Genomic DNA, 16,380 nt, shown 5'->3' with positions numbered 1-16,380 from the left:
TCTAGGAGGAAGTTCATTGCTTTTTCTTTCCTGTATGTGTGAGGAACATGACCGGAGCGAAGTCCTGTATCTAGAGTATGAACCAATGACTCCAGTTTTTGCCTTTTTCAGAGAAAAATGTGAAACTGTGTTGCCTTAATTTAGGAATAGTCTCACTGGGTAACGAGAGAGTAAATCAGTTAATGAAGATTCAAAAGAGTTTGGTATTTTTCTAGCTTAGAGGTAACTAGTTACTGATACTATCAGGAAGCCTATCTTATGGCACAACTCAACCCTGTCTGAAGTTATGATATGTACAACAGTGCTAGTCCTGAAACTTTCATTTAATAAGCAAATGTCACAGATATGAATTGTAAGCAAATGAAATGCAAACTTAACTCACTTTGCAGTCTGTGCCTGGGCTACTACCACAACCAACTTAAATGACAAACGCTGCACTGAGCATGTTGGTTATGTTATTTACTCGGTCATCTTGGGAATGGGACAGAAGATTAATCAGTGTGTCTTTGAGCTTCAAACAAAGAAAAGGGATTCAAACATCCACTGTTCTAACAAAACATTGTAAAACTACCAAGGAAATATATAGTGTGCCATGAAAGCCATAGGATTTTATATTCATCTCAATAATCAGAAAACACCAAAAAAAAAAAAAACCAACAACAAAAAAAACATAGTAGTGATATGTCATCTTTCTAGAGGAGTAGACAGCAGATGCAACCATCATTCTGTTCCTAGAAGACAGGCTTTGCCTTCCTTTATGAATTAGCTTTTTGGCATAGCTATTGTTTTGAAGCATAACAAGTTTAAATTACTGAAAGATCTATAGGATTTCTTAAGAGTCTAATGTGGTTTCCCATTATGTAGGGCTTGATATCATACAAAGAGAACCTTGAAGCACTCTTACTGATAAGGATAGATTTGATAGTAAGGTAAATACATTTAGTCTCCAAATCGAAGTTAATGGTGACTTCGCACAATCCATTCATGGCGTTTTGGTGCAATACATCTCTGGTATCTGCATTATGTTAGAAATTTTGAAGTGCAACACTACCTTATCTTAGCATTGATGTCCTGATGTGGGAACACTATTAAGCCTAACAAGCTTGACAGTCTCTTTTAAAATGTATGAGTGGAATTCCCACTTTTGATTTATTCTTCCCCTTCCCCCTGCCCACTAGAACCTACTTGTTTCCATTTCTTCTATAATAGAAGTCATGAATTATTTACATTTGATATTTGAAGACAAGATGATGGAAAAGCTTGAGAGCGTCTTGCAAAGAAAAAATATATACATTGTGATATATTTTAAAACGTATTTTATTTCTACATCACTTTGCTCAGGGAGAAAAATAGTAAAGAGATCTTAAGCCAGAATTTATCTTGACCTTAAAAGTGTCCAATGAAAAGTTGATTTCTGAGCCTTCTACTTGCTTCTCCTGATCATCTCTGCTGGCATTTACAATTGAGATGGTGGTTACAGTTATACATTAAAAGTTCAGATGGCAGAGATGGTTCTCGTAGGAGGGAATTTCACCTGAAATGAACACAAACCGTTTTGTGGGCACTAATTCTTTAACTGTTATCTAATCAAAAAGGTGAATGTTCACATGTGTAAATATCATATTTACATGTTATTATCATGTTATTTATCAAACCATATAAATTTTGAAAGCTATTTTATTCCACTCTTACCAAAAAATAAATCAATTTTTTCTGGTACATGAATTATCTTCTTCATGTGGGAAATTCTTATATATACTGCAAACAACTTTCTTTTACACACAATCTTTCTATTGGCTCGCTCTCCTGAAAATTGTTTAGTTTGTTTTTTGTTATCCAGTCAGTAATATACATGTAGCTCATTGATTGCCACATGTGAAAAATAAAAGATAACAAGGTTTTCCTGCAAATTAAACTTGACTGGTTCTGTACTTTTTGACTGTACAGAATTGTTGTTGCTAATATAGGAAACCCTTTTGCAGATGAGAGGAAAAGTGAATTATCCTTACAGACGTGTTCGATCCACCTCTCTGGTTGCTTGTCCTAACCACTTTCTCAGACGCTAGAAGTGTGGTAGTACTTCTGTCTGCTGCAGATCTTTTTGCTATAAGGTACACTGTGGGCTTCGTTGCAATATAGGCAATGGTACATTCTGTTCAATTCCCAAGGTAGGCTGTTTGTTTTTCATTGAGTTATAATTTATTTCACTAAAATCTGTTTTCTCTTTTGAAAATGAAAAGGCAATACTTGCAGTTTGCGTTCTAGTCATAGAATGCATTTCGTGTACTTTCCGATAATAGCAGAAATCTAACATCAACATGTGTAAATATGTTCATTGCTATATAGATTAATGGAATTGATGTCAGCAAGTTAAAAATGAGTTTTAATGTACAAGTAAAATGAAAAGACTAAAACAAATTATTTGACTAGAAGCTCCATTTATATGGTGTATGTTTCAGGCTAATCATCAGGGCTTACTGTGGGTCAGTATGTCATATCCCAGTGGTGTCTGGTGAGATGGAGGGTTATCTCGTATGTCAGCTAGATATCCCTGTGAACCATTTTGAGCAGTCAAGATAATAGGACTGAATTCTGAAATGGGGTAGAATTCTGAAATGGGGTTGAATTCAGAACAGGAGGTTGGAAACATCATACTGTGTCATGTGTGAGCACAGTACTGCTACTTAGGAAGGCAATCACCTTTTGGTGTGAATAGTCACTTATGTTTGACAATAATCCCTCTTGATAAGTTACAATGAAAATGAGAGAAAATAGCAAATCAGGTACGTACTCCTGTAGAAAAGAAAGGTGAAGGAAAAAGTTACTTCCTTACTGGTGGTGCTTTCCTTTTTTTTCTTTTCTTTTAAATCTAATTACGTATAAGTTTTGCATTTGAATACTGATATTGCGTGATAATCTATTCAGTACTTTTTAACATTGCTTTGTACTGCTTTTACTCTCCCCTATTGAAGTTGTGCTGACCACAATTAATATATTTTTTTTTTATTAAAACACCAACAACAAACTAACTTGAAAATCTAGTGTTTCTTTTTTCATGAAAAAATCTGTATATTTATGTACCTTCAGGAAATGTTAGATCACCTTTGTGACGATAGATGTACTTTCAAATTTGTGTTTTTTTTTGTTGCTGTTATTGTGTATTTTATTTTTATAAATAAGGAAAAGGTCAAATATATTGCTCATTTCTGGAAAGAGTAGTTATGTAGTCTCTGGTTTCTTATCTTCTCAGATGACAACATGCTTTCTAATTTTGCATCTAAATCAAACCATTGATATCATAATTGAAGTAGTTCAGTCTTAAGTTATATAAGCAAAATAAATTACAAACTACTTGAGTTTCGTTTGCTTCCACCTTTAGAGCTAGCACAGTATATCCAGCTGAATTCCCTTGGCAGTATTTGGAAAATCGCATATTGCATGCCTGTATTTACAGTATCTATTTTGACAAATCTTAGGAGCACCAAGGCTGAATGTAATCCCCCCACACACACACACGCTGCCTATCTACAAATGACTTATATTGTGTTTGCCTTTTATTTTTAGTCATGACGTAGGTGAATTAGCTGGTACTGATGAGCAAATTCTTTGTTAGCATTTCTTCACAGATTTGCTACCCTGGTTTTAACTCATAGCAAAAGCTTATTGCCTTATGTAGCTTTTGGTCAGCCAGTAGAGGCCACTCATAGCTTGCTACTGAAGCTGGACGGTGATTTGAAAATGGGGGTTTTGTTGTGTGCATGAGTTGTCTAATCCACTGTGAGTAAGCTTGCACTGCAATGAGCTGTCATAATACGACTTGTACCTGAAAACAGTTCTGCTTATAAGTAATTCTGCTCATATATGTAAATGCATTTAATATTGACATTTTCTGTTTCCTGTAATAAGTCTTATCATGTTAAGAATAAAAAACACTTCCAATAGTATACTTCAAGTCTTACAGCAAATGCTTTGATGCATTTTTTAATATCCTTTGTTGTTGGTACAATCTTTACTGTTGCTATATTACATTGCTCTCATGAAGTAAAGATAAAAACACTGTAATTTGTTGGGGGGTGTGTGTGTGTGTCTTGTTTGTATGTTTTTGTTCTTTCTCCTAAATGAGGAACTGAGCTAAAGATAAAACTTAGCAAGGGTCAAAGCAGCCAGCATGCAGTAGACAAAGGAATTGAACCTGTACCTCCCGGGTCAAGGCTAGTATCCTAATCACTGTGCTCTGCACTTTCCTCCTGTCTATACCACTGTATAGGTAACTTCAGGTACCAATAATAATTTTATATATAAAAACATCGTTTCAGCATTTTATGTCATTCTTAGATAACAGGGATGAAGTCCTCATGCTACTGAATTCAAAACCCTGTTGCCTTAGTGAGTCTAAGATTTCACCCTAGAATAAGTTTTATAACTACAAAGACAGCTAAAATAGAATAAGGGTTTTCATATGCAGCATGTGTACCTCGGCATTTTATTGGTAGCTCTTTGTACTAACAGAAATTTGGTTTAATTTAAATATAATTTGTTGAATATTAGCTGTTTAGAGTAATGAAGTCACAAATTTTTAGTGATTGTTTTGTTGTCATATCTAATACTACTCAGACAGCCACCCTGAAGATTTTCCCTTTCCTAATATATAAAATGGAAATAGTGATGTGCTGTGTTTATGCAGTCCTGAGGCTCATAGGTGTGTCTTTACCAGGAGTTGGTTTAATAAAAAGTTGTTGTTTTTTTTTCCATTGTATATTTTTTTCTTCATGCTAGCCCCCAATAATGTCAGCCTATTTTTTTTAATTTTTTTTGCAGTGCTCTGAGCTGCTATTGGAGCAAAGATACCACATTTCATATTGAGCATTAGGGATCTCAGAAGAAACTCTCTTAAAGACTTCTTTTTCAGATAGACATTTGCAGTTTTCACTTCACCTGATGATTTCTCCACTGACCAAATAAGTTGTTGTACATTATATACCAGCACCATGCCTATTGGAGTTCAAGCATTTTGGACCATGCTTTTAGTCATATGGTCTGAAGTTTTGGGTAGGCCTGTGTGGTGCCAGGAGTTGGACTCGATCCTTGTGGGTCCCTTCCAACTGGGGGTGTTCTATGATTCTATAATAGCTCCTCCAGTGTTACTATATCTAAAGCAGTAATGTATATCATTGAGTCATCATCAAGCTTATTCTGTTTCCTATGCTAAAGCATAGAATAGCACGTCTCTTTGGCAAAGATTTAGGACAAAACATGGTCTGTGATGTTTTCCACCACTGTTAGCATTTTAACTAAAACAAAAACTTCACACCCAAGCCACTGACTTTCCAAAAGACTCTTGTTTTAATTTTATAATGAGTTAATTTCAAGTGTAGGTTTTGTATAAAAGCTATGTAATAGTGTAGATTTACAAAGAAATTCCCTGTTTTGCTTTTATACCTGATTTAAGTTTTCCATCTTACTTTGAAGGAACTGTGCTCAGTAGCAGACTTCTAACCTCAGATACTTTTCCATCTGTCAGTGACTCAATTGCAAAAAAAATTTTAAAAGACAGGTATTTTGAATAGTTAGGTAAAAAGAAATGTAGAGAAAATTCTAACTGTGAAATTGCTGGAGAGACACGAGAGCTTGGACGTATTCCTTGACTCTTAGAAACTTACTGATTCTCATGTGTGTAGGATTTTCTATTTGTTTTGTGAAAACAGTAACACATACAGGGAGATACGTGTTAGCTCTAGGGTTAAAGTCCAAGTCTTTTGACCTATTTTTCTTGAGGTTTTTCGTCTCCTATCACTTGCTTATTTTTTGCAAGCATAATAGCAATGATCCATATATTTTTTACAATACTTTGTGCTGGAGGCTGATTTTAAAGAATTATAACTGGAGTATCAAGGAACTGGCAGAGAAATAACTATTCTGCTAGTGGACCGTGTCTTCATGAAGACCTCATAGAATAGGGTTTGACGGAACGTCACCTACAGGTAATCTGTACATTAAAGTGATTCTTCTCTGGAATGGTCAGGTGGACCCTTCAGCAAGAGTGTGCTTTTAGAGGGAATAAAAACATAATGGTAACATCAAACTAAGATTATGACAGTGTTTCAACAACGTGTGCTGTGAAAGCTGTTTTTATTCTCTTAGCTGTGTCTGTTGCTCCAAGTCAAAGGATTTGCATCTGTGTTTTTTAAAAGCTGTATTTTAAATCCAAAGCTTTGTTTATTATAGCCAATTTCCTGTGCTTCTAGTGAAGAAGGGCATAAAATGAGTGATAATAAATTGATGCTGAAAATAATAAGAAATTGTTCCTAACCAGGGCAATAAAACACAGAAAATAGATTTTCTCTATTTCTTCCCTTCATATCGTTTGATTTAATTTCCTGTAAATTGGCAATTACAGATCTGTGAATTATAGAAGTGCCATTGTGATGCTGTAGTTTCTACTGCAAAATCCTAGTGTCTAGGATTTTATTTTAATTGTGTTTTGTTTTTGGACAACAACTTATTTTGCAGAAATTCCTGCCTTAGAAAATTGGATTTATTATTGAACTTTTCAAATTGTGTTCATCAAAATAGTGTTTTTAGAGAAAGATACTGTAAATATGTGAACTATCTTCTGGAATTAAAAGATTTGCTTAATTAAAAAAAAAAAGTTGTTTTTGTTTTACATATGTTAGTCTGGAGTTGATCATAGCAGTTAATTTATAGGGGAGGAGGGAAAGGGTCAGTTGTTTTATACAGAAGAGTGATTGTCATACCTGTGTAACTAAAGGTCAGAGATATTTTGCTGAAATTTTACTGCTCTAGCCGAAGAGTATGTGGGCATAGCAAGAGCTTCACTAGACTTCAACTATTATGGCATAAACTGAGGCTTAGGTGAGACACATAACACAGTGTTCTGCTACCTGATGACCTTTGTTTTTCAAAGGAAGTCATACCCCACTATGTATGTACTTTTTTTTTTTTTTAATAAGCTCATACATAGATACATAAAAATCCACCCTTTAATATCATAGTATAATTCAGGTTGGAAGGGACTTCTGAAGGTCGTTTTACTCCATCCTCCTGCTCAAAGCAGTGTCAACTATGAGGCAGACCAGGTTGCCCAGGGCTTTTTCCAAGCTGGTCTTGAAAACATCCAGGAACGTAGGCTCCACACCCTCTCCAGGCAACCAGTTCCATTGTTTGAAAAGAGTTTTATACATAAATGTATATTTTATTATTGGCAAAATAAACTTTCCTTCTAGCCTCACTTGCTGATTTAATGAAATGTTCTTTAAAACTGTAAACAACATTCTTGTTTGACAAAAATGCCTACTTTGAAAATGGAAAACTTCAGTAGCTTCAGTTTTTAACTGCAGCTTGCTGCCAATTCTATCTCAAGATAGATGATTTTTTCATAGTTCTCAAAATACTTAGCAGCGCATGGCAAATAACCAATTCCACGTTTAGAGAGAATAAAACTGGACTAAGAGAGGACAGTTTGGCTGACCGACCTCTGTGCTTTGCTGTAATCTTGTTCTTTACTGAAAAAGGTGAAAGCAGTTGCATTGTCTATTCTGTATCTTTTCTTCCATATTCTTAGCTCTTAAAAACAGCAGCTCTTGTACGTAATGTTGTTTCTGATGAGTGAAGTCTTCTTTTCCTCCCTTATCCATTTAGTCTCCCCATCCTTCCATATATCCCTTCTGAAGCTTGCTATATATTGAAAACTTTCTGAAGTAGGCTACAGACTCTTTAAAACTTTTCCATGTTATTGTGTCCATCCATATGGGCCATAATTTCCTAGGCTGAGCATTCTTGGGAAAGCACTCTGAAGGAGTACAGTGGCTCAGAGTTGGACTGACAGTGTTTTAGGGATGCTGTAAACTCTGTAGCCAATGCCTGGCCTTGTTACTCAAGCAATAATAAAAAGGACTTGGAGCCAAAAGAGAGTGAGTTCCAAGGATGACCTTAAGCTTTATTCGTGTCATACCAACTGCAGGTTACAATATGTCATGTGCAATGTGTAGCTTGAAAGACTTCACAACTTTTCCTAAGAAGAACATGGGAAGTAAGGAGGCTCAAAGGTCCACCCTACCTCCCGTTTGCACACTTCATTTTGCTGCTTTATGCGGCTGAGCATATTGCACTATTATGTACATATCTGCAGATTACAGTACAGTTGAGCTGTGTGAAGACGCGTGATATTTCCTTCATGCTTTTGAAGATCAGTATTGTTCCTCGTCCTCTGTGACATCATTCCTAGTCATTTGATACATCTAATAAGTTTTTGAAAAGCAGCTATTCGTAATTGAGGTAAAGAACTAGAAATACTTCCACTTTTTGTATTGGTTATAGCAACCTAAGTTCTGTTATGATTACATCCAGCTATGTAATAATGTGACTTGTTGAAATTCAGGTCAAGTCAGTGCCAATGGCTGATATGTTTGTCCAAGCAGAGAAGCAGATACCTTCAAGTCAATGAAACTCTGGCTATGATAGGGGCGTAGATCCTACATAAATCCTACAAGAGGATTTAATTATTATTAGCTTGCCTTGAACCTCCACATAGGTGTACTAAAACAGTGTAAGTCACAACAGTATGCAGCTCTTTTGTACCACTATAATGGCATGGGCAGACACAATTTATAAGCATATTCTTTAATTACATGTATGTGATCGGTATTCACATAAAGGGGTAAAGAAACATCTGAGTATTTGCACATAGGATGAATCTAATAACAAAAAGATGCCGGCAACAGAAGAAGATGAGCACAAAGGACATCCACCAAAATAAAGTAGGATGACCAGTAAGACAAAAGAAAGCAAGGTACCTAGTATTAACAAGAGAATACTTCCCACACTTTTTTTTTTTTTTTTTTTTTTTTTTTTTTTGGAGGGAGCAATAGCATAAAATCACCAAATATAAGCAAGGAGAGTTTGATTAGAATTTGAGGAAGACATGCTCGTTTAATCTTCCGCTCCTCTTGTCAGATGGCTCAATACTTACGAACTTGACCCCTGTGGCTAAGAGCCACCAAGTACCATAGCTATTGATGCTAACTACATAGCATCAGTGCTATAATACTATGTGCTCACTGCTACTTCAGCATGGGAGTGTTAAAAGCTAACAGTTCCATGTGTGAAATGAAGACATTTAATACTGTGTAAGAATTGACCCTTGCCAAGAAGTTTAAAACAGGGCAGACTGGTCAGTCTTCCATCACAGTAACTGATTCCCTGAGATACACATATGCACTCAGACCCGTGCACACATTAATTTAATTGCAAATCAAACAAACAAAAAACACTTTTATAAACCTTGAACTATATTTATTTTTAGTTACTCAGTAGAAAACTATTACTTTAACTCCTGGTTTCTTCTCGTGCACTGGGACTTCTAAATCAGCTTCAGATAACTCTGCAGTTTTTCTACATGAATGAAGAATACATACAGTTGAGCAGGTATTTGTTTAGACATAAGTGTCCTGAATCTGCCGCCTCTTTCCAGAGCAAATGGTTCGCGGTTCTTTGGAGCTTCAGCAGAAGTTTAGAGTAGATTTTTCTAATAGTGAGTTATCAGATCAAGATGAGTGATAGTTCTTTGTTTAATTTTGTTTTCCCACCCTAGAGGACAGTTTTGCAAATACGAATTGATTTGCATTACATATTGTGAACGTTAGAATAATCAGCATTCTGTTTTATCTAAAGATCTGTATTTACGCACTATGATCTTAATTTTATAAATATTCTGTGACTGCTTGGTAATTTAAGCTTTCTAGGGTATATAAGAAAAACCTGAACAGTGTGCTCTGTGATCAATTGTCACTGTATTCCAAACAGGTTCATATTCTCATATAAATTAGTGGAAAAATGTATTTGTGTTTTATATATTATTTTTAAACTGGCAATTTATCAAGTGCTTTTTCTGGGAATTTCAATGCTTATTAAATTTCAGATTATGTATTTTGAGTAAGCTGGAAACTTAAACTTGTTTCCATAAGTATGGCTGCAGGTAAACAACCAATTTTAGTCCAGAAAATAGCTTTTGCTTCTGTCAACATGTTGTTTATTTTCTCCCTGAGATAAAAAGTTCAGTTTTCTGATATTTGTACCGAGATAAAGTCTGTAAACAAGATTAATATAGTGTGGAAAAGGTTGTCAGCAGCCCTGGCAAAGGAAATAAGTTGCCTGTACACAGAACATACTGTAAACTGAATAAAAGTGTCAGGTCCACCATGAGATAATGTGATCATGAACCTCTAACAAAGCATGACATAGGCACAGTCGGCTTTTCTTATAGCCATAGTGTAGAAAATGGATTACTATATTCCAGGGATACCCACTGGAATAGCATGAAAACCTCATTTTGAGATTAATGCAGGATGTAACTCTTGAGAGCTGAGCTACATGTTTACCTATGGTGTTAAAGTAACAGTTTTGTTATTAATCTTAAAATTTAGAAATTGCATATTAAACTACTTAATCATATTTTTAGGCCTGCCTTAGTGAAATCATGTTTCTTGCTCTAATTATTAGATGAATGATAATGTAAACATTGCATAAACTTTCGTCACCGATTCATTGTTACCACATGTATATGTTCAGCCTCAGCCCACCTAGTAAAACAATAAACTGCAAATGCTGGTAAAGCACTAGGTGCTGCCCCCTCCCCCATGTGTGTTCTGTGCTCAAGAGAATCCTTGAGACAGCAAAATTATGTAGTTGCCCTGATTTCCTCTACTGGGGATTTATATGCTTGCAAGATTTATATGCTTCTTTTGAATCACCACCAGCTAGAAAAGTGACAGTACTTGAGAGTTCCTTGATTTGGCCCCTTGTGACAGCATTTTTAAGGTCAAAGAAACAGAATTTAATCAACTATTTTGAAGCCATGGAGTTTTTAAATTTTTTAGCAAGTGTTCTTTGAAAGTTTTCCAGATTTGGAGCTCCAACTGCCCTGGCTTTTCAGAAGATTAGATGAGTAGAGATTGTTTTTTTTTCTTTAAAAGTTGAACGCATTGTTCTTTTAATAAAGTGTAGGCTGTTTTTATCTGTGAATCTTTTGCTTATGTACTTTTGGCAAGCCTGAGCCATATAAACGTATTATTGTTGAATTTTTGTGGCCTTCTTTCAAAACTGGCGGAACGTCTGACTTCTTTCCCACCTCTGGTCATCTCCTGCATACAAAACTATGTCCAAGCAACAGAAAATCGGTTTCTGCATTCTTTCCAGCAGCAATTCTGCTCTATTTCTTCAAGCATGAGTTTCATTAGGAGGTCCCTAATCCTACTTTTACCTATCCGCATGTGCAGACAAATTAGTTCTATTAAGCAGATTATAAAAATAAAGCTGTTTGTCTACTTGAATAATACCAGAATATTATCATGTACACATTACAGCAAAAGTCTGCAAGTGTTGTCATGCATTCTTAAGATCATGTTTAGATTGAACAAATTATGTTATTTTGGTTTCAGTGTATATAGGGGACTAGACAAGGACTGCAGTATAGTGTGGTAAAAATAATTTTATCTTTGCTTTTTATTTTATATTCACTTGAGTTTCAAATCTTAGTGTTGGGGATGCAAAGGCTGTGTGGGAGTGGTCTTATTAGTATGTTGAATATAATTTTTCAAAACACAAAACTTTTATTTTTCAGAAAGTAAGTGCATTGAGAGTTTTGAAAAGTACCTTAGGCCCCAGACATCTGTGAATGGATGACATCTGATCAGAATTAGACTTAAAAGACATAAAGACTCAGATTTTACTTAAAAAAAAAAAAAAAAAAAAAAAAAAAAAAAAAAAAAAAAAGATAAAAGCAGGTATTGCTCATTGCATTTGCAAAATATAGACAGTACATTAGATATACAGTGTTTAGTGCTTGCAATGTGATTCCTTAATAAACAATCTCTGTGTTCATGTGCTGCCCTGTAATTCAAAGACAACTTTTTTTTGCCCATTTTTCTCTTTTAGATAACTCCAGGACCAGGTGGTAGCAGGAAAACAGTTCACTTGTCCCAGGATTCTCTTCACCATGAGTGAGTACTGGTGATGAAACTTACCACTCTTTTTATTACTGTTTGCATTTACAGTGGTACCACTTTCCCAAAGCAACATTCTACAACTGTACAAATGTGATAAGGGATCCTCAGCTCAGTTACATAATGGTCTTTATTTAATAATATTTATAATCCTTTGTAATTCATTTTATATTTCTTAATGAAACATGAAGTTCAGTGCTTTGTAAATGTGTTTTTATTAACCTGCTCACTGTATGCTCTTCTAAAAAGCAGCACCCTTCAGTGCTCTGAAATAAGTTAGATATCAAATGTAATGGGTTGTTTAAAAAGGCTTACTTTTATTTTTCTCCAAATTAAAGGATTTCAGAAATGCCGAACTTGAATAAATGAAAATAAAAAAGCCTCGCATTCTTGAATCTTAAAGGTGGTATATCATTTGAGGAAGAAGGTTATCATGAATTCCACAAGAAGATACTAGTTATTCAGAAATATGTAAATAGGGAATGTCATTCAGTTTATTTAGGCACTCCCGTGTGCCATCAATGTGAACTGTTATTCTGACTAGCTGACAACATTAGCAGAATTATTTCTTGGTAATCTCTTTTGTATAATTGTGGTAAGAAGATGCAATTTCTCCATATTTCCTATATTTTTCCAGAACATACACCTAAAACACAGGCACAGATGATCAGGAAATAATGTATTTTGGGATACACAGACCACGTAACTTGCTCATGTGCATGTTGACTGAAGAGGTTGTGATTTCTTAAGTTATTTCTACCCTAAAGGAATTCAACTAATATTTTATAGTTTTCACTTTTTGTTCATTTTATTAAAACAAATAAATAACAGTAATTTAAGTGAATAGCCAAAATTATAAAGATGTGTGACATAAAGATTCATCCCTCATTACAAGGGTTATTACTCTTTATGAAGGTTTTTTTTAATGTCTAAATGTGAAACAAATTGAAAAAAATATAGCACAGCGGTTTCAATAGAAATAAGTGGCACTAATTTTTTAGTCTGTAATCCATTGATTAGCCACAAACTGGCAGAGTGTTTGTGAAGGATGATTCTACACATACTCACTCCAGTCTGCTGCTCCTCCTTGAACATTTGCTTTTGACAATCAGCTACAAGGATTTTAGATGTAACCCATTATAATTCTTTGCTTCATTAGCTTTCTTAAGATATTGTCTGGATGTCTGTGACCTTTTTTTGAGGGGGTCACTAAGATATGCTACTTTTTTTATTTCATTTCATCCACTCAAAGTTGTGTGTGCATGAAATCTCTGTTTTTTTCAGTTTTTATTTTAACACAAAAGTTGAACTATTCAGTGCAGCTGATGAACGTGTTTCATATCTAGCATATTAATGCTTACTAATTTTTATCTCAAAGTATACTTTCAACTTTAATATTGTCATTCTGATTTCATTTCACACTTATTTGCTTTAATCATCTTAAAAGTATGAAAAGGTTTTAGCAGTATGTAGGTTTCAGTCACAACTCGTATGGTTATGTACTCACAATACAAGATTGAGAGGGTGGACTGATGATCAGCTAAGAACTTTCAGATTTGTGGTTAAAAAAAAAAAAAAGCTCAGTAATTTAGATCAGGCAATTCCATGAACTTTGCTTCTTCTCAAAGTTTACTTGTTAAACTAAACATTTTAGTGTCATTAGGTAGCTTCTCTACCATGTTGTGGGGAGAAAAAAAAAAAAAGGAGTATTCAATTTAACAACTCATGAAAAAGTGTGACCCAGGTTAAGCTTATAAACTTTGTTTACACTTTTAGAGGAGCCATACAGCTATAATTGCTGATAATGTGATGGTCTTTTTGTGTATTATTATAATTGATGGAATTATTTTATCCTTTACCCAAAACCCGTTGCTTACTTACAGGAGTAATGTATAGGTACTATATATAATTTCAGATCCCCTTTCTTTGAATTTTTTCCTTCTCCTCTTTATTTTGCAAGTGTCAAGATTTGCCCATGAGCTTGCATAATGCTTGCTACAGCTACATACAGATGTTAATTCAGCTCTTCAGTTCAAAGTCTGTATGCGAACCAATATTAATATTCTTTTACTTCTGTTGAAGAAAAAGTCAAAAAGTCATGTTGTGAATTCTTGTCCCTCCATATCAACCCCGTGGTCCAAATTTTCATCTCTGTGAAATAAGGCTGCTAATAGCTAAAATTGTGCAATTATATGTAAATCCACTGAATCTACTGACTTTGAATGTCACTTTAGATTCAGACTCAGACCTGAGTTAGTAAAGTAATGCTACAATTACCAGAGAGTCCGCAGTATATAAAAATCTTTTCAACTATAATCATTAAAAAGCAACACCAGGATTAAAGACAGGATTAGTTTTATATATAGCATGTGCATTATACTATATTAAAATATTATATTTTATATATTATTTTAGCTTCTTTGAAAAAATATAATTACCTATAAAGCTAGTGGCTACTCAGAAGTGACATTTGTAGTGCATTCTTTCAAAGCTGTAACAGACTTTGAGCGTTCAGTAAAAATATCCCATTAAAATAAAGCATAGCCAAAGGCTGTATTTTCCTGGCAGACAATAAAATACCCAAAAGCACGCACAGACTGGTCATATGACAGCATGTGCTTTGTTAGTTATATTGTTAAACCTGTCTTTTCTTTTTCTTCCACAGCCATTGGTTTAGCCCTGGGGCTAGGAAGGAACATAGCCAGGTAAGAACTGCTTTGATCAAAAACAGTTTACTTGAGATGTATTAAGGAATTTAACTAACTGTAATCCAGAGGCAGCAGGCTAATATTTTAAGAGATGATGAGCAAAACAAGTATAATTCCATATTTCCTTGTAAGACAATTTATTAACAGCGATGCATTTCAAAAAGACCTTTAGGTAATTAAAAATCTTGAATCAGTAACTTAATTGCAGTTGTTGCCTTGAGTTTTGACAGGTTAAATGAAAAATATCTTATTGCATTTGGTTGTTGTTTTTTTTTTTTGTTGTTTGTGTGTTTGTTTTTAATTTATTTTGTTAATAGAAATATCTCTATATATTGTGTTTCTCAAAACACTGCAAAGCAAAATGTTTGACTTGCAAAATCAGGAAATACAGAAGGGGGACAAGAGTGGGCAGGCTTCTACAGGATGATCTTCAATTCCATTTTTTTAGATTTCATTGATTAAAAAGACTGCAGCACTCAAAAAGGAGCTGTTAAATTTCCATAATTTCTAGTCAAGCAGGGTGTCATGATGCAGATACTGTGTGAGGAAAAGCTACAGGTTTCCTTCCTGAGCCTCTGCAGTGTAGTCCCTAAGAGGCACAAGACTAGGGATGTGCTCAGAGGAATATGAAGGCATGTTTATATTTGATCAGTAATGTAACACCTTAATTCTTTAGCTTGTTTTCAGACATGGAGGAATACCTTTATTTATGGATGGTTGTAAGGTCCAACCAGAATATATTGTCTAAGAACTTAAAACTGTGAAAATAAATCTGTTTTTATAGTTAATATCAAATGTCTAGTAAAAGTAACTGAATCTACCAATGCACCAAATCTACTGAATGCACCAAAGACTGTGGTTCCATGGTACATTTTTCAGTTGGCAAAAGTTGTTATAACACAGTTTATTCAATCAGATCTGTGCCAATTCAGTAGTACATTTACAAATTTAAATAATTTGAAATATCAAAAGGAAATAAGATGCATAAACTCTTTTAAAACGTTCATCGTGGAATGATCCATCATGAACACTTGTAACTCCGCTAAGTCAGAGTTTAATCAGCATGTTCTCTTTTCCATGCCCCACACTTCTTTTAAACTCCAGTGAAACTAAATCTCTGAAAGTTATTTTAGTTGCTCAGAACTGTCAGGGTGGAAAAAAAAAAACACAATACAGTTTAGCTGTAACTTGAGAACTTCTGACATGTTGCAGGAGGCTGACTGACACTTATTTAACGTCTAAACAGACAGTTTTGTGTGATTCACATTTAACTGGCATCATTTTTGAACATATTTCCTGGTAGAAGAAGTACAGTAAAAATAGCATTTTAAATATGACCATGCTTCATCTTGGGGTATCTTTATCCTATTCCTGAAATGCTATAAGTAGTCAGATTTCCTAGATTAAAATGAGTTTGAGTGTGTTGTTTGTTTGTTTGTTTGTTTGTTTTTAAGTGGGTTTTCTATTATATTGGTTGTCTTAATAGAGTATCATCTTTTCTCAGTTAATAGTAGCTTTAATTTTAAATTTTACAAGTTTATTTGGTACTACCTAAGAGACGTGGTTTCAGAGATTGTCTTAAGTTCACTCTATTCATAACTTAGACTGAATTCATGAATTCTGAAGTAAATCTGAAGTCATCAAATCATGAA

The 16,380-nt window shown here is 34.5% G+C and overlaps 1 protein-coding gene across 2 annotated transcripts in view; it reads left to right on the top strand.

Moving 5' to 3' along the window:
* Positions 1 to 16,380, top strand: part of GPATCH2 (G-patch domain containing 2) — a 123,182-nt gene that overhangs the window by 66,115 nt on the left and 40,687 nt on the right. For both annotated transcript variants that reach the window (XM_027453741.3, XM_027453742.3), the window contains exons 6-7: positions 11,953 to 12,017; positions 14,686 to 14,725. In XM_027453741.3, the coding sequence (XP_027309542.1) occupies positions 11,953 to 12,017; positions 14,686 to 14,725 (105 nt within the window). The remainder of the gene's footprint in view (positions 1 to 11,952; positions 12,018 to 14,685; positions 14,726 to 16,380) is intronic.

The sequence above is a fragment of the Anas platyrhynchos genome, chromosome 3, assembly GCF_047663525.1.
Source record: "Anas platyrhynchos isolate ZD024472 breed Pekin duck chromosome 3, IASCAAS_PekinDuck_T2T, whole genome shotgun sequence".
NCBI lineage: Eukaryota > Metazoa > Chordata > Aves > Anseriformes > Anatidae > Anas > Anas platyrhynchos.
Note: the sequence above shows the minus strand (reverse complement) of the source record. Positions and strands in the feature narration are given on the sequence as shown.